Source organism: Drosophila navojoa, chromosome X, assembly GCF_054131105.1.
Source record: "Drosophila navojoa isolate 15081-1374.11 chromosome X, UAZ_NAV_1.0, whole genome shotgun sequence".
Taxonomy (NCBI): domain Eukaryota; kingdom Metazoa; phylum Arthropoda; class Insecta; order Diptera; family Drosophilidae; genus Drosophila; species Drosophila navojoa.
Window position 1 is genome coordinate 4,574,056 of NC_142895.1, and position 20,471 is coordinate 4,594,526.

Below are 20,471 nucleotides of genomic sequence, written 5' to 3' on the forward strand. Positions count from 1 at the left end.
TAGATGTTTAGGTTTATTGAATTCCTGTGAAGAGAAATGTGGGATGCCAAATATATGGAAGGTTACGTATATATAGTAAAATTGGGCTATAATGCCTCCGCTTATAACGCCCGTAAGGTTATTGCGACGAAAGTTCTGATCCCCAGACAAACTTATATGGTTATAACGACTGTATGTATATTTAGGAAGCTGGAAATCTAGTAAATGACCGCCCAGTATATGGTTATCAAGCAAATGAAAAGTTAATATGTATATGAAAAGAAGTGGGTGAAAATCTATTAGATGAAAACCTAGAAATCTTATAATGAATGTAGAATGTAGGGAAGAATGTAGAAAATAAATGTATCACTAGGTAGCTACATGGTTATATATATAATCCACATAAAATATACATAGCTCGTAAGATCTTTGCAATCGAGTAGAAGATGAACTTAGGATAAGTAAATACTTATATGTACAATAAAACTTCCAAAAACTCTTATAAATTGTATCCTTTACATATATATATCCTTATGTACATATATGATATAACGGTATATCCTGAATTGATGCATATGGAAAATTTCAGTTCATGTCGTAGACCCGAATCTCTGCATATGTTTTGATGTACTGAAGGATTTTTGTTAATTATGGAGAGTAGGCGTGGCTGATGCCAAATAGAATTCTATAAATTTATATGTCTATATAATGTATTTAAATATGTATGTATGCATGTATGTATGTATATATATCCTCTAATCTTGCTAAGGTTTATCGATATAAATGCAAATCATCGATAACATTTTGAATTGCGAACAGAATCGAATTTTGTTTTCTTATAAAGTCTAAAAAATACTATCTAGTCTTTTAGTTTTTGTATGTCCCTCGAATTCCTTTGGTGCTGCAGGTATTTCCTATCCGCATATGTCCGACTATATCATTTCTACTTGTGTGACAATGAAGCGATGTCGAAAAAAAAATTTAAGAACATTTTGATGGCATTGTTAACTTAATTATATTTCAATAAATTTAATTGAAACAAATTCCATAGTTAACAACTAGAAAAATATCTTAGAATGGGTCTGTTTAGCTTATGCTAAGCGAAAGAATGAAAAACTTGGCTGATTCTTACTTTTAAAGCGTCTGAGTTGAATCAAGGTGTGTTGTCAAATACCGATAAATATCGATAATTGATAAATGGGCAAACATATTTACCAAGAATATACTCAGTACAATGAGAAGTGTATAAAAAATGGATATACACATATATACAGCTGTACATACATGAATGTATATGTATATACAGCTCTGAACATAAAAAGTACCGTACACAAGTCATTAAATGAAGAGAAAGGTAATTTTTCCGTAGGAGAAAGCAATAATTTTGTTAACTATAGAATACATAAAATATTTAAAAAATCCAGTTACTTATTTAATGTAATTATGTATTTTTGGAGGTACATTGAAAATCAGCCCACTATGGAAGTATTAAAACGGGATATAAGAATATGTATGTATATATGCCATCATTATCATTTCATATAAATTTTCATATAATAACATTAAATCATACATATTTTGAGTCGTAACACTAACAAAACAATTGAAAATATTGAACAAATATTTTACCATAGCTATTTGCGTTTTCGTGATTAATAAATTATGAATAAACTTAACCCCAGATACACGATTTTAATAATACAAATATTTACAAAAATATCGAAATATAATACAAAGATTTTCCTACTGTTAATATCAGTAAATATTTATTTGTTTAACAGACATACATACATATATATTTATTTAGCATATACATATGCACATATACATTCATATAGTATTCATGTATAATTGAATGCTCTCATTTTTCTTTCGTTTGAATTCTCATTCGTTGACTGTTACGACATGGCACAACAACAATTGAACAATCGATGGCGTGAACAACTGTTAAAAAATAGAAGCGTGCCGCCATTTTGATTTAACTGTCGTTGTCTAATTGCAGTTGGTATCGCGACTGCGTCCAATACAAAATGCCGACGGCGAAAAATGGGCGCGCTACTTGCTGCCTTTTTTAAATTTTGTTCGCTTTGGGGGTGGGTGCTGTGTTGCGGCCAGAGCAACAACTCTTGCCAAGGCGAAACAGCGACAGCAATAGAGCTTGGTGCAAAGGAACGAATGAGATGGCTATAGGTACGTCGCGTGTCGCCTGCTGGTGGTGGGCTGCCAAGTGAATGGGCGTTGCCGTGGTGAGTTCAGTCTCAACATGGTCAGCCAGCGCGTATAACAGTTCTATTGTATCAATCTACATATGTATGTGCCATTGAAATTCTTGTTAAATATATTATTCTATTTAACTATTCCAATCGTAAATAAAGCTTAGTGTATGTACATACATATGTATATGTTCATAAGTGTAAATGTGAATGTGAGTACTTTTTGCAGTCGTAAATATATTTTTTTGTTTGTATGCCAAACAAAATGGTGGACATTTCATATTCAAATAAAAGGAGGGGGAAAATTATGCAAATTTTGTTTTATTTGAATTATATTTCTTATAACCTAACTCCCTTTCTAACAAATAAACTCAAGTTATTATTTTTGAGGTTATGTCACAGATACATTTAGTAAAATATTATTAATAAAAAATAAATTATTATAAAAAATAAAAAAAAAATTTTTTTGATTATATTATTAGTAATAATTATTATTGTAATATTTATGTATATTTTTACTAAAATTAAAAATTAAAGATATTTTATTTGTTTGAAATTAAATCATCATTTTTGTTTCAACATCAATGAAGTTAAAGATTAATTAACTAAAAATTATAAAATTAATGTAGTTTGTTAAATTTAATTTTTTTTTTTTTAATATTTAAATTATACATTCTGGAAGCAAAAAAAAAAAACGTATTTGATTTTGCTTAATTTAATAATTATATTACTTAATTTTAAGAAATGTGCGCGTTTATTATTGTAATGAAATATACATTTAAGATATATAAAATTTAGTTTTTAGTTAAATATTTATAAATGTTATAAAAATATTATTTCCACATATTTTATTATTTCACTTTGAGGGTATATACCAAAACACAGTACTTAAAATACGTTTTTTTTTTTACAAATTGGGGGTGAGGGGGGCGTGGTGTTCGAAATTTGTAAATTGCCTAGTCTGTATATATACACAGTAAATCCGAAGTCACCAGGAGTAATAGTGTTCAAATTAAGCTCAAAAACGAAATCAATTTATCGATTATTCTCGATAAAAATAAATCGGATGAGCTATCGAAATATGATAGACTCGTACTGCTCATACTGGCATACACGAATATGTATGCAAAATTTAAATTCTCTAGCTCTTCTATCTTCTTAGATCTCGACATCCAAGCGGATGGGCGGACAGACGGACAGGGCTATATCGACTCAGCTCGTCGCCCTGATCAAGAATATATATATTATATGGGTTCTGCGATAATTCCTTCTTTCGTACTTTTCACAAAACCATTAAGGCTCGATTTTCCATTTTCAATGTGATCAGGGTTTAATAAAATTACTAGTTACTTACACAATTTTCAGTTTTCATTCAAATTTAAGCTCATTTATTTGATGTTAAGTTCACTTAGCCTTACATAAGTTAAAATTGATAAACAAAATATAGATTTTCGAAATTTATTTACATGTTAGACGTTAGAATTTATATAAAAAGAAGTCTAACATAAAGTTAAGCACTGGCTTTTGGGTCTTATGGCTTGTTTTCGAAATTAAAATTTTATTTATTATTTTGGTAAAAAGTCAGAAAAAAAATGCCTACGATATTAAGGCATGAAAGAATTTGTAAAGCTTTGCAAACAGCTGATCGCCGCAAATGGGGAGCTTTTATTGTGGCGCTCGATAGCTTTTGCACGCTCGCTCACTCTCTGGCTGTTCCTCTTCTCTTTCTCTCTCTCGGTCGCGCGCTCTCTCTCACTTTTTCTTTTGCGTTTTATTTTTTATGCGCCGCTCACGCTTATTTTAGCGGTTGTCGTTTGTGATTTCGTTTTAGTTTTGTTTTGGTTGCGCGCCTACCATTGTGCGACTGGACGAACAAATACGAAAAGAGAAGAACAAACAAAGTGTAGGTGCATTAATGTATAAGTATAAGTATAAATATAAGTAACTAATTATGTATACGAGTTAGTTTGGTGCTATATCGTGCTGTTCTTGTTTTTTGAGTTGTCCTCTTTGCGGTTTTTTCCACAACGATTTATTGAAAGACTATGCAAATGGTTGGAGCGGTGGCTCTCTGTGTATGTGTGCGTGTCTCTCTTTCTCTCTCGTTTTGCTCTCAAGTGCGTGAATGGCGCGTGGACGACAGCTGATATTATGAATATTATATAAATGAATGTGTATACATATAAATATTAAACTTATTGAATTATTATTATTATTATTGTTACTGTGCTGCATACATATACATATATATTTATGCACATACATACAAACAATATGGACAATTTGTCTAAAAATGTTTGCTTATCAGCTTCTATGTGTATGTATGTATATACATATGTACATATGTATGTATATCCGAGATAATAAACACACACATATGCTTGCAAAGCCATACAAACTCTTCGACGTAATCAAACAAGACAGGGCATCTGAAAGACGACCGGAGCAAATGTAAACAAAAACAATCGTGTGAAAAAGCGGTAAGGTCAAGAGCTTTAGAGCTTTTTGAGATCGGCCTGCATGCGCGAGCGACAGGTACCGACGTCACTTGATTTTGTAATGCCGCGCGAATGCAGATGAGTGAAAGAGAGAAAGCCATAGATAAAACTTTATTGGCTGCGCTCATTGCAGTCGCAGCTGATGAACAACTGTCAAGCATGTGTGTCATACAACATGGCTGCAATCAGCTCGCGATCACATGCTAGAGATGAGCTTATCAAAATTGTGAAATAAACATTTCAATACAAAAATTTATTTATATAAATTTAGATGGTAAAAAAAATAAAAGATTATTATTTTGAAATGTATAGCAATTTTTAGAAATTCACAATGGATTTCGTTGACAGCTCTGCCGGATCTTAGCTAATCGGGTTTTAACTCAACCTTCGACGTACTTCAGTCCCAGCAAGACCACAGCCAAGGGTGAGACCGACAGGCAGGTAAATTAGACCATCGTAAATGAGTTTATGAGTATGCAGTTTCCTTTGCCTTTATACCTGGAAGCAGACAGACAGCTCGACCTATGCACATATTGACAAAGTAAACCCGGCCGCGGTCATAAACATATTGACTTTAACAGCGCTCGGGTGCGTCGTAAACCAAAACTGTTTCAAATTTTAGAGCTGGGAACAACCTGCTCAATTGGCCTGCAAATATGTATGCAAATTCGAATCCATTTTTTTTGTGTGCCTTTGTTTTTTTTTTTGTTTCTTTATCTTTTATAGTGTACGAAAATAATACTTGTATAGATTACAGTTTATTGTGTGGGTTTTTCTATTAAACTTTATGAATGAGATTATATATGTTTATATGCACTTACTAACATATACATAAGTATATTTGTTCTATGTGTATTGAGAATGATAATTTTGGCATTATTGATTTTTGCCAGATACGAGAACCGACATACCTCATTTATTGTTGTTTTTCTGCCTTTCTTTTGCTTATCAATATATCGATATTAATCGATGTTTTGACTTGGTTATAGATACATAACTTTACTTTACTTTACTAGACTTTATGGAGATTTAAACTTTACTTTGTGAGTTTACTGTGATGAAGGCGATAGATAAGTCATATAGGTAACCCTATATGCATGCATAAATAATAGATATAAGATAATAGATAATATATATGTACATATATAGATAGCTCTACGTATCAATAATAAAGTTAACTGATATATGTATGTATAGAAAGAAGGTGAATAGAAAAATAGATAATTCTATATGAATGTATGGATAATAAATAAAAATAATCGATTAGATAATAATTAGATAATTAGATGCATTCATGCATCTTTATGTATATAGTGAATATTTGAGTGCGACGGAAAGTTTTGTCTAAGAAAAGACTAAGAGGAGATATAAGTAATAATAATAATAATTTGATTGTATATGATATTAATTATGATAGATGTATGTATGGTATTCTCACTTTATGTTACTTCTACATTCCACTCTTTATAGAGCCTCAAGTTTTGAGCGAGATCTTTTCATTGATTGCGGAATTCGATCAGCTTAACGAGAATGCGTTTCCATCAGGGTCTTATGCAAATGCGCAGATATGCGACGGCAGTCACCCTGCGGCAATTTGCGCACACACACACACAGGCACAGGCACGCACACATGCACGCAAAGGCACAGAGGCGACGGTGGTGCGAACGTTGGCAAGCAGCGCATCGCCGCTGCCGGAACTGACACAGGTAAGAGGAACAAGGCAAGCTAGAGCGGAGGGAGTGGGAGAGCGAGCAAGAGAGCAAGAGTTATGGGCGAGAGGGTGAGAGGGAGCAAGAGTGTGTGCATTGGTTGCGTGGTGGATTTCAGCGTTTGCCATCTGGGTGGGAGGGAGCAAGAGTGTGAGGACTTTGTGTGTGTGTGTGTGTGGTGAGTTTGCGACGTCTTAGCGACCAGCATGGCCAAGGGTGGGAGGAACCAAACACTGTCAGCATTCGTTCTGTGGTAAGTTTTTGTTTATGCAGCCCAACAACGGCCAATCGGCGTCTGCCAAGCGGAGGCAGCGTTTTGCAAATGGTGGTGGCATACGATACGGTACAGTTAGCCTAAGAGTTATGAATGGCGAAAGTGTTATATATATGTGTATTTACATATGTATGTATGTGTATGTGTATAAGTATAAGTATATCTATATCTATATCTATATCTATATCTATATCTATATCTATATCTATATCTATATCTATATCTATATCTATATCTATATCTATATCTATATCTATATCTATATCTATATCTATATCTATATCTATATCTATATCTATATCTATATCTATATCTATATCTATATCTATATCTATATCTATATCTATATCTATATCTATATCTATATCTATATCTATATCTATATCTATATCTATATCTATATCTATATCTATATCTATATCTATCTCTTTCTTGCAGATATCGGACAACGTACAGCGCGGCAACTACGCCCAGCTGAACGATAAGGATGTGGCCCACTTCGAGCAGCTGCTGGGCAAGAATCACGTGCTCACCGAGGATCTGGAGGGCTATAACATATGCTTTCTGAAGCGCATACGCGGTGAGTTGGCACCCTCTCGCTCTATCCCTCTACGCCTCTCTCTCTGAATCTCCGTTTTCTCTCCAATCTCAGGCAACAGCAAGCTGGTGCTGAAGCCGGGCAACACGCAGGAGGTGGCCGCCATTTTGCGCTACTGCAACGAGCGGCGGCTGGCGGTGGTGCCGCAGGGCGGCAACACGGGTCTGGTGGGCGGCTCGGTGCCCATTTGTGATGAGATAGTTCTGTCCATGCAGCGTATGAACAAGGTGCTCTCCGTGGATGAGGTGACGGGCATTGCCATTGTGGAGGCCGGCTGCATTTTGGAGAACTTCGATCAACGGGCACGGGATGTGGGTCTAACGGTGCCGCTCGATCTGGGCGCCAAGGCCAGCTGCCACATCGGCGGCAATGTCTCGACAAATGCCGGCGGCGTTCGTGTCGTACGCTACGGCAATCTGCACGGCTCCGTGCTGGGCGTCGAGGCGGTGCTGGCCAATGGCCAGGTGCTCGACCTGATGTCCAACTTCAAGAAGGACAACACGGGCTACCACATGAAGCACCTGTTCATCGGCTCCGAGGGCACACTGGGCGTGGTCACCAAGCTGGCGATGCTCTGTCCGCACGTCTCGAAGGCCGTCAACGTCGCGTTCATCGGACTCAACTCGTTCGACGATGTCCTCAAGACATTCGTCAGTGCCAAGCGCAATCTGGGCGAGATTCTCAGCTCCTGCGAACTCATCGATGAATTGGCCCTCAACACGGCCCTGCAGCAGTTCAAGTTCCTCAAGTGAGTACGACTAGCAAATACTCTGCAAACTTGCGGTATAAACAGATTCGTTTTACATTCGATGTAATCAAATCTTTGCATTCTTTATAATATTTACAGGGTATACAGAGCAATGTTTGATTTGTTGCAAACTTAGTTACATTTGAATTTTACTCCATGATCGTAATTTTCGTATTTACAGGGTATATGATATATGCCTTTCAAGTTTTTAGGTTTACGTTCATACGCTTAGCTTCTAGCAGACTTTTTGAGTGTTTACAGGGTATGCAGGGTACAGAAAAAAACAATTTATGAGGTATTAATTTAAAGTCAGGAAATTTGTATTGAGCGCTTATGAACCTGATGCTTATTAAATATTTATAGTATTTACAGGGTATACTGGGTATAAAAATCATCATTTATTCTTCTTAACTGTTGAAAGGTTCTCTTAACTTATAAGGAATATAGATTCATTAAGATTACTTCTCACTCCATCTCTTAATATTTACAGGGTATAAAGATTATATCAACAATTAAACTATGCATTCTTTATTAAGAACTTACATCTTTAGCTTTACATCCATAGCTAAACTCAATCTGCTCCTTACCAGTTGTGCATTTGCAGGGTATAAAGGAGGTTAAACCTAGTGATTCCCCTAAAAAAAAGCTCTAACGACTTTTAGTTTGTACAGGGTATACAAAGTAACAATTTCATTTTCTCCTTTTACCGTTAGCTCACCCATCTCTGGCTATCCGTTCTACATGCTGATCGAGACATCGGGCAGTAACGGTGATCACGACGAGGAGAAGATCAACCAATTCATTACCCAAGGCATGGAGCGTGGCGAAATTCTGGACGGTACCGTTAGCGGAGAGCCCGGCAAAGTGCAGGAAATCTGGAAAATACGCGAAATGGTGCCGCTGGGCCTGATCGAGAAGAGCTTCTGCTTCAAATACGACATATCGCTGCCGTTGCGCGACTTCTACAGCATCGTGGACGTGATGCGCGAACGTTGCGGCCCCCTGGCCACAGTGGTTTGTGGCTATGGGCATCTTGGCGACTCGAATCTGCACTTGAATGTTAACTGTGAGCAGTTCAACGACGAAATTTACAAGCGCGTCGAGCCGTTCGTCTACGAATACACCTCACAGCTGAAGGGCAGCATCAGTGCCGAGCACGGAATTGGTTTCCTCAAAAAGGACTATTTGCACTATTCCAAGAATCCCGTTGCCATCGAATGGATGCGCGATATGAAGAAGATGTTCGATCCCAATGGCATACTGAATCCCTACAAGATGTTGAATTAAATGCAGTTTGGAACTAGCCCGTTCATTTTTTTTTTTTTTTACTTCTAATTATATGTATATGTATGTATGTATGTATATGTAAAAAAGCTTTTAATAAATGTGCATTTGTTTGCTTGTGTACTTTAGCTTTGAGCTTTTTCATTTCATTGCATTTTCGGGCCGCCGTGCCTATCGATAGCGGATATCGATAAGAGGCGTACCTGGAGGGCGGCTCAAGGTGGAGTAGAAAAAGTTTTCGTTTGCTTCGATCGTGCTAAAAACTGCGCGCAGTTAGAGATGAACGTCGTGCAAAAGTAGGTATTGGGAGATGAGCAACAAGTGAGTCGAAAATAAGAGCTGAATCGGTGAATCATAATAAAAATTTTAATATAATAGATCAGCTCAAAAAAATTATTTAATAAAAAAAAAAAAAATCAACGAAAACGAGATTCATGCATTTTAATAATATTTAATAAACTTCAAGATAAGTTTGATATGTATATATTTTATATTTTTTTTTTTATATGAATGTTTATGTTTGTTAACGTGTAAATTGTTTATGTTCTATAGAATTTATTAAAGTAATATTCAATATTTGTTTGACTTGCAATTAAAGTTATGTCAATTTCCCATACGCCCATACGATCAGTACATATCGAGCGACTGCGTGACACGCCGTTGTAACGCTTACATACGCATCACTAGTGTAAAGCTTCACGGCTTTATTTACTTTTTTTTCGGCATTTATCGTTTACGCTTTGGCAACGTTTCGTCAGTTTCAGTTGGCGAGCGCAAGCGGCCGGACGACAAAAGCGTGGGGAAGGTGACGAAAGCGCAAGGAAATAAACAAGTTTTGCGTAAAATTTACAATACTATATTCATAAATCATTAAGTAAAAATAAAGCAAATATGAGCGGGTAAGCAAAATTTTTGTGTTATTTGTCATTAGTTACGTGCTGATTTCATTATTTTTATTTTATTTTGTATACCTTTTGTTGCTCTTGTGAAAATGCAGGAAAGCTGATATTGCACTCATTGGCCTAGCTGTCATGGGTCAAAATCTCATATTGAATATGGACGAGAAGGGCTTCGTGGTTTGTGCATACAATCGTACCGTATCGAAGGTGCAAGACTTTCTAAACAACGAGGCCAAAGGCACCAAAGTGATTGGCGCCGAATCACTGAAGGACATGGTCGACAAGCTGAAAACGCCACGCAAAGTCATGTTGCTGGTCAAGGGTAAGTTATGGCTGTTGTTGTTGTAATAATGAGTGAATGGCGTGAAGTGATCGTTAGGAAATATAAGTGTATGCGCGTGTGCGTGTCCCTGTGTGTGTGTGTGTGTGTTTGTGTGGAAGTCAAAGCAAAGTCATGCACAAAAAAATGCATAGCATGCGTCAAAAACAACAACATCCAGTCAAGGAGAGAGCGTTTGCTTCAAGCTCATCCACTGCCGCTCAATCGCTCTCAAAGAGAGACAGAGAGAGAGAGAGAGAGAGAGAGAGAGAGAGAGTGTCATCATATACATATGGTTTACAATTTGTTTTTGTTTACCATTGCCATATGTACGCTATCGATGTTTATCACATATTTAGAAATATATCGTTTAAGCTCAGTACGCACCTTTATGGCTAAATGGTAAATAGTGCAATTTATGCATAGCTTAACTGAGCAGCTTACACTGCCTTCTCCATGGGCCGTGACATTCATGACGTTAAAGACATTGACAAACGTAGCTGAACAGGTACTTAGCGCTTGGGTCACGATCAATGCCGGCGATAAGAGCTGCCGTCAAGCAATCAAGAAGCAAGTTACCATTATCTCGCCAAATCGCAGAAACTTACGACTTTGGGCTGACCTCAGTTCAAGGTCAATTTTATGCACTGCTATTACAATTAGAGGTGAAAAGCGGACGGCTTAGAAAACTAAAAGGGAATCAAATTAAAGCACGTTTCACTTCAGTAAAAAAGGAGAATATCGTGAACTGTAGAATTGATTTAAAAAAATTTGTAATATTAAAATTTGTCATATTTGCATTTGTCGATGACGTTGTGCCACTCTAATCAGCGCATGTTCCATCACTAGATTAACCTTAGGAGGTGGCCTTACATGCATTTTGCACGATCAGCAAACTAGTGTGTGGGCACGCGGTCATCTCTGAGATTGCCTTTCTAATGCCAGTTTACATTATTCTATTTGGCAGCTGGCAGTGCTGTAGATGATTTTATTGGCCAGCTCGTGCCGTTGTTGTCGCCGGGCGATGTCATCATTGATGGCGGCAACTCTGAATACCAGGACACGACGCGACGCTGCGAAGAGCTGGAGAAGCTGGGCATACTCTATGTCGGCTCTGGCGTGAGTGGCGGCGAGGAGGGAGCACGAAATGGGCCATCTCTAATGCCAGGCGGTAATGCGGCTGCCTGGCCACTGATCAAGCCCATATTCCAGGCCATTTGTGCCAAGGCCGATGGCGAGCCCTGCTGCGAGTGGGTGGGCGATGCGGGCGCCGGCCACTTTGTGAAGATGGTGCACAACGGCATCGAGTATGGCGACATGCAGCTCATCTGCGAGGCATACCACATCATGAAGAAGCTGGGTCTCACGTCACCTCAAATGTCCGAGGTGTTTGGCCAGTGGAACAGCACCGAGCTGGACTCATTCCTCATCGAGATCACACGGGATATATTGAGCTACAAGGACAGCGAGGGATACCTGCTGGATCGCATACGCGACACGGCTGGCCAGAAGGGCACGGGCAAATGGACTGCGATAGCGGCGCTGCAATACGGCGTGCCCGTCACACTGATCGGCGAGGCCGTCTTCTCGCGCTGCCTGTCCGCTCTGAAGGATGAGCGCGTTGCGGCCAGCGGCGTGCTGAAAGGACCCAGCTGCAAGCCCTGCGTGCCGGACATTAAGAAATACCTGAATGGCATCAAGTACGCGCTCTACTGTGCAAAGATCGTCAGCTATGCCCAAGGCTTTATGCTGATGCGCGAGGCAGCCAAGGAGAACAACTGGAGTCTAAACTATGGCGGCATCGCGCTGATGTGGCGCGGCGGCTGCATCATACGCAGCGTCTTTCTGGGCAACATCAAGGATGCGTACACCCGCCAGCCGACACTCTCGAATCTGCTGCTCGACGACTTCTTCAAGCGCGCCATTCAGCAGGGCCAGAGCTCGTGGCGTGAGGTGGTGGCCAATGCCTTCCTCTGGGGCATCCCTGTGCCCGCTCTGTCCACGGCCCTGAGCTTCTACGATGGCTATCGCACGGCCACGCTGCCGGCAAATCTGCTGCAGGCGCAGCGTGACTATTTTGGGGCCCACACCTACGAGCTGGTGAACAGGGAGGGGGAGTTCCATCATACCAATTGGACGGGCACCGGCGGCAATGTTTCGGCCAGCACCTATCAGGCATAGAGATACCAACCACATTCCAAGTTTACAGTTAACCTTGATTTTTTTTTTCGTATACTCGTAATAACAAATAGGCTGGCCTCTTAGTGTATTTCTATTCTATTTCGTTATTTTTTCTCACTTTTTTTCTTGAGTACTTTAAGGCGGTACTTAATTGTACAATATTTAATTAGTTTCATTGTAATAATATATATTATTAAACTGGTGTGTTTTTCTAAAAATCTCCAGTGCTTTGACTTCTTTTGGCGGCAACTAAATTGCACATTAACAAAAACAACAACAACAAAAACAATCAAAATTTTAACGAGTCTTTCGCTGCTATTGTCCCAGCTGCCTTATGCCGTGCTTGTGGTATGTATGTGTGTGTGTGTGTGTATGTATGTCTGTCTCTGTGCATGTGATAGCGATGATAAATTCTCAGTCGTCTGATGGCCGCAATGTCTTTTTCTGTTCGATAACCAGCTTGTCGGTTGTGTAAAGATGGCCAATAATTACCTGCAAGTAGAAGAGTGCATGGCTCAATGAAAATAGTTCGCTGTTCGCATTGTTATCTTTGGGGGATTTTGACGTCAAATGTGACGTGCACAATGCGATAAGGATTGGGCAACTGGGCATATCAAATACATTATGTGTATGTATGTGTATGCATGCATGTATGCACATGGTGGTACAGCTGATTTGCCAATTTAATGACCCGGCACAAGCTCTCACCTGTCGTCGAATCAATTCCAAACTTTCTTTGGCATTGGCTACTTGTCGATCGATTTCTTTGAAATCATTTATCATCTTGTTGGCACGAAATGTGTCACGTATTTTCCGCATAGCATACATTCTGTTAAAATGAAAATTTAGACAGTTGTCATAATTGAGATGTTATGTTATGCTATTTCACAATTCACACACGCACCTGAAGTTGTAGGAAGGCAGCTTTTCGGATTCACGCAATAAATTCCGATATAATGTAATGGCCTGGCGACGTGTCGACATCTTTGCGTTCGTTGTGTGTGGAATAGCAGACAAAATATACTCTATTGTATTGACTTTAATTGATAATAGCCGTGTTGATTATTTTGGTTAAACCGTATAATTTGGTGATGTTAACAAATAAAGAGTAAAGTAACGATTATATCGATTATTTACTGCACCAATAAACGACACAAAAAATCACAGGTATCGGTATGAATATCTTATCGATATATAGTACCCATCGCAAACATGGCGACTGCCTCTACGATACTACCCTCTCTCATCACTAATCAGTCAAGAGCAAACGAGCATTTTTGTACGCGTTTATTTTTTCATCACTTATTTTCGTTGCTCTTCACAGTAAAACCACAATATGGATGTGCGTCCAAATCAAACCATTTACATAAATAATCTGAATGAGAAGATTAAAAAGGAGGAGCTTAAGAAGTCGCTCTACGCCATCTTCTCACAGTTCGGCCAGATACTCGATATTGTGGCGTTGAAAACATTGAAAATGCGAGGGCAGGCATTTGTCATATTTAAGGAAATTGGCAGTGCCTCTAATGCGCTGCGTACTATGCAGGGCTTTCCATTCTACGACAAACCCATGCGCATTGCCTACTCCAAGTCCGATTCGGATATTGTGGCCAAATTGAAGGGCACCTACAAGGAGCGACCAAAGAAGGTGAAGCCGCCAAAGCCGGTACCGGGTGTCGAGGAGAAAAAGTATGTATTAATTATATGAATTACGCTCAGATTGGGAATCACTAATGATCATATTGCATTTTGAATTCAAACAGGGACAAGAAGAAGAAGCAGACCAGTGCAGAGAATGCAAATCCGAATACACAAACAGAGCAGCCACCAAATCAAATTCTGTTCCTCACCAATCTGCCGGAGGAGACCAACGAAATGATGCTCTCCATGCTGTTCAATCAATTCCCCGGCTTCAAGGAGGTGCGCCTGGTGCCCAACCGGCACGACATCGCCTTTGTCGAGTTCACCACCGAGCTGCAGAGCAACGCAGCCAAAGAGGCGCTCCAGGGCTTCAAAATAACTCCCACGCACGCGATGAAAATTACTTTTGCCAAAAAGTAGACGCAGTACAGATTTCCTCAATATATACACAAATATATGTGTATATATATAATTGTAGGAGAGTCGGGGCTTTTTTTTTTAATAATTAAATGCTTCTAATTTAAAATAAATATAAATATACTTAGCATAAATGAAACACACAATGATGAATAAATGTGGCAACAAATCAGGTTTAATGGTGATTGACAATTTAGAGGGCAGAGTGTGCTACGGGGAACAGCTCCAGTATTAGCTTGTGTCTTGTAGTGTAGTGTAGAGTAGGTAGTATATGCGTCATTTAACAGTTTCGATCTTTTATTTTTTGCATTAAGTAACGTTTGTGTTGATCAGTATACTGCTCGCTTCACATTGTACTGGCATTAGTTCCCATTTGCATGGAGTTGCTCGATCATTAGTATTACATAAATATATACGGTGGTCCGGTGGCAGTGTGTTAGTGGTCTCTACTGATTTTCTATGATAGAGGGAGCAACTAATTCTCCAGGATGCTGCTCTTGTCCATAGCACCCTGAGCACATGGCGTTATGTCGTGTGGATCGTCCATATCCTCGCCGAGATCACACACGGTACTGGCGCTGGCAATGCTCTCCGAGCAGATACTCAGCTGCTGCTGTAGATGGGAATCCTCGTCGAAGGACTCGTCGGCATCGCCCACAAACTTCTCCATCGATTTGGTCAACTTATCCGAGTTGCCGCCCACAAATACCTCCAGCACTTCGCCGCTCTTGATGAACACGAATGTGGGCATGCTGGTTATATTGTACTCGATGGTTATCTCCTCGTTGTCATCGACATTCACTTTCAGCACGACCGCTCGCTCGGCATACTGGGCGGCCAGCTCCTCCAGCTTGGGTGCAATGATCTTGCAGGGGCCGCACCAATTAGCGCAAAAGTCGATGACAATCAGCTTGTCGCCGGCATCGGACAATTGCCGCTCGAAGTCCTCTTTGCTTTGCACGACATGCACCATGGCTGAAAATCCCTTTTTTTTTATATACTGTTGTTGTGTATGTGTGTTTTTTTTTTTTTTTTGGTATGTGTTTACTTGAATTTCGAAAAGGAATTGACAACAATTTGTGCGTGCTCACACAAATGTATTTGTTGTATCAGCCTCCTCAGAGGCTGAAATTAAATATGGTTTTCATTTTCAAATAGCTGTCAACAGCAACGGTGCGTACTAATCGTTAATCGCCAATCGATAATGGTTGCTTATTTGTGCAAAAGCTGGCAACGCTTAAATGCTGGATAAGTACCGTTTGCTCATTTGAATGTGTGGGTGTGAGTTTTGCATAAAAGCGCGGGAAAGATTCACATACATACATATGTATATGTGTAGCTTTCCAGGCAAAGCGCAGCGCTTATAGCAATGGCTTCGCTGCATTTAGTATTCCACTTCTGCTCGCCAGATCGAGTCAAGTTTTTTTTGTCTTTGGGTTTAATCCATCATTTAATTCTCAAAATGTCCGCCATTCGCAACATGAATGAGTTCTACAAACGCCTGGACGCGTCGGACCGTAAGTTGGTCGTACTTGACTTTTATGCCACTTGGTGCGGCCCGTGCCAGGAAATGGACAGCGTGGTAAAATCGCTGGCCCGTAAATATGGCAGCCGGGTGGACATCATGAAAATAAATGTGGATCGATTCGAGGAGCTAATGGATATGTACAATGTGCGCAGCATGCCAACATTTGTGTTCATCAAGAATAATCGCAAGATGAGCCGCATGACTGGCGCCGACGAACATAAGCTGAAGCAAATGATTTACAAACTCTGCGACTAAAGTGCGAGAAGGAGAGTGAGAGGGACAGAGAGGGCGAGCGGTGAACGACGCAGGCGTCGCCATTTTGTCTAGAAAGCTAGAGCTGCGCAATCTCTTTATTATATGTATGCATGTATATGTAAGATGTAACTTTGTAATACGTGATTTGTAATTGTCAGCCATTTTTATGTGATTTTGCATGCTCGAACATAACCTCAAATACGGACTTGATATAATTTTAATACAGATGTAATAGCTTTTTAAGGTTAAGCACGACTGAATGTTCAATAAATCAAGCTAAATGTGATTTAGTCATAACCAGATCGCAGCAACCCGTTTGTTTTTTATTTTAAGGCTTGAATCTACTACGGCAGGGAGACATTCCATAAAATCATTTTCGTCCCAGTAATATTCAACAAACAATTTTTTTTTATTTTTAGGTAGCGTACAAAATTTTCAAGTGCAACAAAAAGCGAAAAAAAAGTCTTTTCGTCCTAATTGTCGCGATATATATATATATACACACATTAACAATCATATCCAAATACCCACGCACGCATCTAAATACTGCATACATACATAGATAAATACATACATACAATTCACTACATTCCAATTTGGTAAATCGAAATTTCTGCGTCGTTGATCGCATCAAGTGGCAGAGTGGGCCAATCGATTGCGTAAGAGAAGGAAGAGAGAGGGAGAGAGAAGATGTCGTATCAAATCAAGCGCACGCCCTACTTCCGTCGCATGTTCAACAACAGCCGTCGCAACGGGCAACTGCAGCGGCTGCGGGAGGAGTATGAGCGCATCCAGGAGTTCAACGATCGCACCATCGAGCTGAAAATGCGCCAGGTGCGGCTGAAGCGTCTGTTTCGTGAAATCGACGACATCAATGAGTCGCCGAGCACGTCGGCTGCCCAGCAGCGTCGTCTAGCGGCGCTAGTGCCGCCGACGCCGGAGGCGATGCAGGCGCAGCAGCGGCGCGAGCGCCTCGATGCGCTGGAGCGTGCCCGCGAGCTGGGCCAGGAAATCTCGCGGCACAACGCCCAATTGGTGGAGAGCGGCGCTGGCTACTTTTTGCGCAGCGAACTGCGGCTGACGTCGAAAGTGCGAGCGGCGGACGAGGCGCGACGCCAGGCACAGGAGCGGCGACTGCGGGCCGCGCGTCGCATCAGCTACGGCAATGCTCAGTCCCGTTCGAATATCGAACGGATCACGCAGCGGCAGCAGCGGCGCATGGTCACTAACGATTCGCCGGCCACATCGGTGATGATCGATTCCAGGCACCAGGTGGCACAGCTGCCAATGCAGCCGTCCTCCAGCCGCAGTCAATTGCATCCGGATCTGGTAAAGCGGGCCATGCTGCGGCAGCGTCTGCAATATGGCAACTCTCGCTCCACCAACAACATGATGCGCAGCCAGTTGGCAGCGGCGCAGCGTGTGATGGGCTTTATCTCGGGAACGGACACGGTCACCGAGGATCTCGAGCAAATGGAAATCCAGCGACGGCACGAACAGGAGCTCCAGCTGCAGCAGCAGCGCAAGATGCGGCGCATCGATCCGCAGCAATTGCAACTGCAGCAGCAGCACCAGCAGCAGCTGCGCCAGCATATGTATATGCATCAGCTGGAGCAGGATCAGCAGCAGCAGCAGCAGCAGCAGCAGCAACAGCAAGAGCAAGACGAACAGCTGCAAGAGCGGCCAGAGGAACAACAGCTGACGAACCAGTCATTGAGCATTCTGGAGCTATCGTCCAGTGTCAGTGGCTGCATCGCTGACAACACCAACAACCTGATCAACAATCACTTGATGAGCATCAAGAACAACGATATAAATGATTGCAACAAGGACAGCGCCATTAATATTAACAGCAGCAGCAACAACAATATACTGAACAGCAGCAGCCACTGCAAAGAGCTCAACAACATGGACTCTGAGCTGGAGATGCACACGGCCATGCTGCCGCCCACAGAGCTGGAGTCTGTGCAGCTATTGGACCAGCATGGCGACAACAAGCACAACATTGGCAACGGGAATGGCATGGGCAACAGCAACAACGATGATGTGCCAACAACAAGCCAGCATGCGCACAGATCTGTGGATGCAACCACAACTGTTGCCGCCTATCAGCCGCCACTGGCCGATAATGGAGCGACATTGAATCATGAAGCGCGACGCTGGCATCGCATCTCATTGATGGTGCCCTGGATCAAGGTGTTGCACGAGCGTCCCAGCCAAGTGGCAACGGTGTTGCCGCCGCACAATCTGACCATTGCCATTAGCACTGATCTGGACACTCTTCGCAATGATGATAACTATAACAACAACAACAACAACAACGATGTGAATAATACTAATGCCATCAGCAATAACCCCATCGATCAAGATAATAGTATTAGCAATATTAGCTCAGCATTGGCAGTGCCCGACAGTGATAACTTCGAGAGTGTCTGCGGACCATCGTTAATGCAAGAGGACTTGATAGAGATCATGGAACTGGACGATGACGGCCATGTGCCTACAATGCATGTGATGCATAGCGCATTCAAGTAATTTCAAATCCCCAGTAATACATCTATACCCCGCCCGAAAATAAACAAAAAGCAACAAAAAAGAACAAGCAAATTCAACAAAATTCAACAGTTCCATCAACTAATACCATTCGCTAGTTCCAATCATTTGGTGGATTGATAAAGTAAGTGCTAAATTATCAATCTGCATTGCGTTTACCTCCATTCCATATCTCATTGATGTTTGTGCCAATTAACCCATCTCTAATGGAAGCTTTTGTACCTAGCGCCCTTTTCTAAGCGAAGCTTTCATCTCTAGCTAACTGTTCGGCTGGTTGCTTCATTTCTCATTCTTGTTCCATCTCTAATTTACATGTTTGCATTGCACATTTCCATCTCAAATGGAAGCTTCTTCCAGTTAATCCAGTTGTCTGGAAAGTAATTTATTTCCATGACTTTAGGTCAAAGCCCCAACAAAACCGTTTTCTAATTAAATCCTCTTACTTTCAGGCATTCAAATGAACGTAACCGAATGGATCTTATCCCAAAAGATCCGTAATCTACCAAATGGGATGATAAACGGCGATAAACGAGTTATTTTTGTATGGCATACTTCTGGATTTCTTAAGATATCAATATATCTATATATATTTACATATATACCAACATACATAGATATACGTATATGTGCCTGACGTGCATGCCCAACTGCATTTTCTTAGCAGGCACACATAGTTCCTGTTCCCACAAAAAGAACGAGATGCCTCATTGGCTCCGCGGATACTTTGGTTATCCATAGATGGTATACATATATGTATATGTACATATATATGTTTGTTTACTGTTTAGTTTTCTTTTGGTAATCACATATATTTATATGTATGCATATATGCCTATGCATCATCTTTTTTGTTGTCGCCCACTGGAGAATGTTATAGCGCTCCCTAAGCGCCTCGTATAACGCCTACGCCCTGAAAAAGAAAATCGAATCAACGAGCAATAGACGATAATATGCAGAAAATTATTTGCAACAAGACATAATACGGAATACGCACGTATAGCCTATATATATATACTATATAGACTTTGTATACGTGCATGTAGATGCGGTCTCCCACTCTCTATATACACACATATATATATATATACATACATATATACAATTCGATCCATTTGCTTTCAGTTGTATAAGTTAAGAATCTCACATTTATTTGTAAAATAAATTAAAAGTAGAAGCCAAATCTCGAAATAAACCCAACATAAGTAAATTAAAAAGTACTTCAGTTCTCTTTTATTGGTTAAGAATGGAGATTATGTATATAAAAATGTATTTTAACTTAAATTTAAGTACAGCTCATATATATTCATTATATAATCGCTTCACAAATGTATCAAGCATGCAAGTTTGTCACTTTAAAAACTTATTCCATAGGCT

General features: G+C 40.3%; 7 protein-coding genes across 10 annotated transcripts in view; 5 read left to right on the forward strand and 2 right to left on the reverse strand.

Annotated features, from left to right (window-relative positions):
• Positions 1 to 9,432, forward strand: part of D2hgdh (D-2-hydroxyglutaric acid dehydrogenase) — a 16,232-nt gene extending 6,800 nt beyond the window's left edge. For 2 of the 4 annotated variants that reach the window (XM_089264970.1, XM_089264972.1), the window contains exons 2-5: positions 6,161 to 6,397; positions 7,113 to 7,254; positions 7,327 to 8,020; positions 8,734 to 9,432. In XM_089264970.1, the coding sequence (XP_089121096.1) occupies positions 6,221 to 6,397; positions 7,113 to 7,254; positions 7,327 to 8,020; positions 8,734 to 9,307 (1,587 nt within the window). In that variant the 5' untranslated portion in view covers positions 6,161 to 6,220 and the 3' untranslated portion in view covers positions 9,308 to 9,432. Of the gene's footprint in view, positions 1 to 3,961; positions 4,096 to 5,058; positions 5,132 to 6,160; positions 6,398 to 7,112; positions 7,255 to 7,326; positions 8,021 to 8,733 lie in introns of those variants that run through there. The other 2 variants (XM_018109821.3, XM_089264971.1) reach the window with 2 other exon arrangements.
• A 590-nt stretch (positions 9,433 to 10,022) lies between these two features.
• On the forward strand, positions 10,023 to 12,921 carry Pgd (phosphogluconate dehydrogenase). The gene is made up of 3 exons (XM_018110056.3): positions 10,023 to 10,203; positions 10,302 to 10,525; positions 11,490 to 12,921. The coding sequence occupies exons 1-3, from the start codon at positions 10,196 to 10,198 to the stop codon at positions 12,701 to 12,703; spliced, it is 1,446 nt and encodes a 481-aa protein (XP_017965545.1). The 5' UTR covers positions 10,023 to 10,195; the 3' UTR covers positions 12,704 to 12,921.
• Positions 12,784 to 13,830, reverse strand: bcn92 (LYR motif-containing protein bcn92). Its single transcript, XM_018110059.3, has 3 exons — positions 13,608 to 13,830; positions 13,412 to 13,532; positions 12,784 to 13,195 (listed from the first exon to the last, which is right to left on the reverse strand). The coding sequence occupies exons 1-3, from the start codon at positions 13,685 to 13,687 to the stop codon at positions 13,118 to 13,120; spliced, it is 279 nt and encodes a 92-aa protein (XP_017965548.1). The 5' UTR covers positions 13,688 to 13,830; the 3' UTR covers positions 12,784 to 13,117.
• A 93-nt stretch (positions 13,831 to 13,923) lies between these two features.
• On the forward strand, positions 13,924 to 14,918 carry snf (U1 small nuclear ribonucleoprotein A snf). The gene is made up of 2 exons (XM_018110057.3): positions 13,924 to 14,392; positions 14,467 to 14,918. The coding sequence occupies exons 1-2, from the start codon at positions 14,040 to 14,042 to the stop codon at positions 14,762 to 14,764; spliced, it is 651 nt and encodes a 216-aa protein (XP_017965546.1). The 5' UTR covers positions 13,924 to 14,039; the 3' UTR covers positions 14,765 to 14,918.
• On the reverse strand, positions 14,364 to 15,834 carry TrxT (Thioredoxin T). The gene has a single exon (XM_018107848.3). It carries the CDS (start codon positions 15,732 to 15,734, stop codon positions 15,237 to 15,239), a length of 498 nt encoding a protein of 165 aa, XP_017963337.1. The 5' UTR covers positions 15,735 to 15,834; the 3' UTR covers positions 14,364 to 15,236.
• Positions 15,835 to 16,146: 312 nt separating this feature from the next.
• Positions 16,147 to 16,851, forward strand: dhd (deadhead). Its single transcript, XM_018110248.3, has one exon. The coding sequence runs from the start codon at positions 16,224 to 16,226 to the stop codon at positions 16,542 to 16,544; it is 321 nt and encodes a 106-aa protein (XP_017965737.1). The 5' UTR covers positions 16,147 to 16,223; the 3' UTR covers positions 16,545 to 16,851.
• Positions 16,852 to 16,948: 97 nt separating this feature from the next.
• On the forward strand, positions 16,949 to 20,277 carry LOC108657590 (uncharacterized). Its single transcript, XM_018110247.3, has 2 exons — positions 16,949 to 19,221; positions 19,547 to 20,277. Exon 1 carries the CDS (start codon positions 17,235 to 17,237, stop codon positions 19,077 to 19,079), a length of 1,845 nt encoding a protein of 614 aa, XP_017965736.2. The 5' UTR covers positions 16,949 to 17,234; the 3' UTR covers positions 19,080 to 19,221; positions 19,547 to 20,277.
• The last annotated feature ends 194 nt before the right edge of the window (positions 20,278 to 20,471 follow it).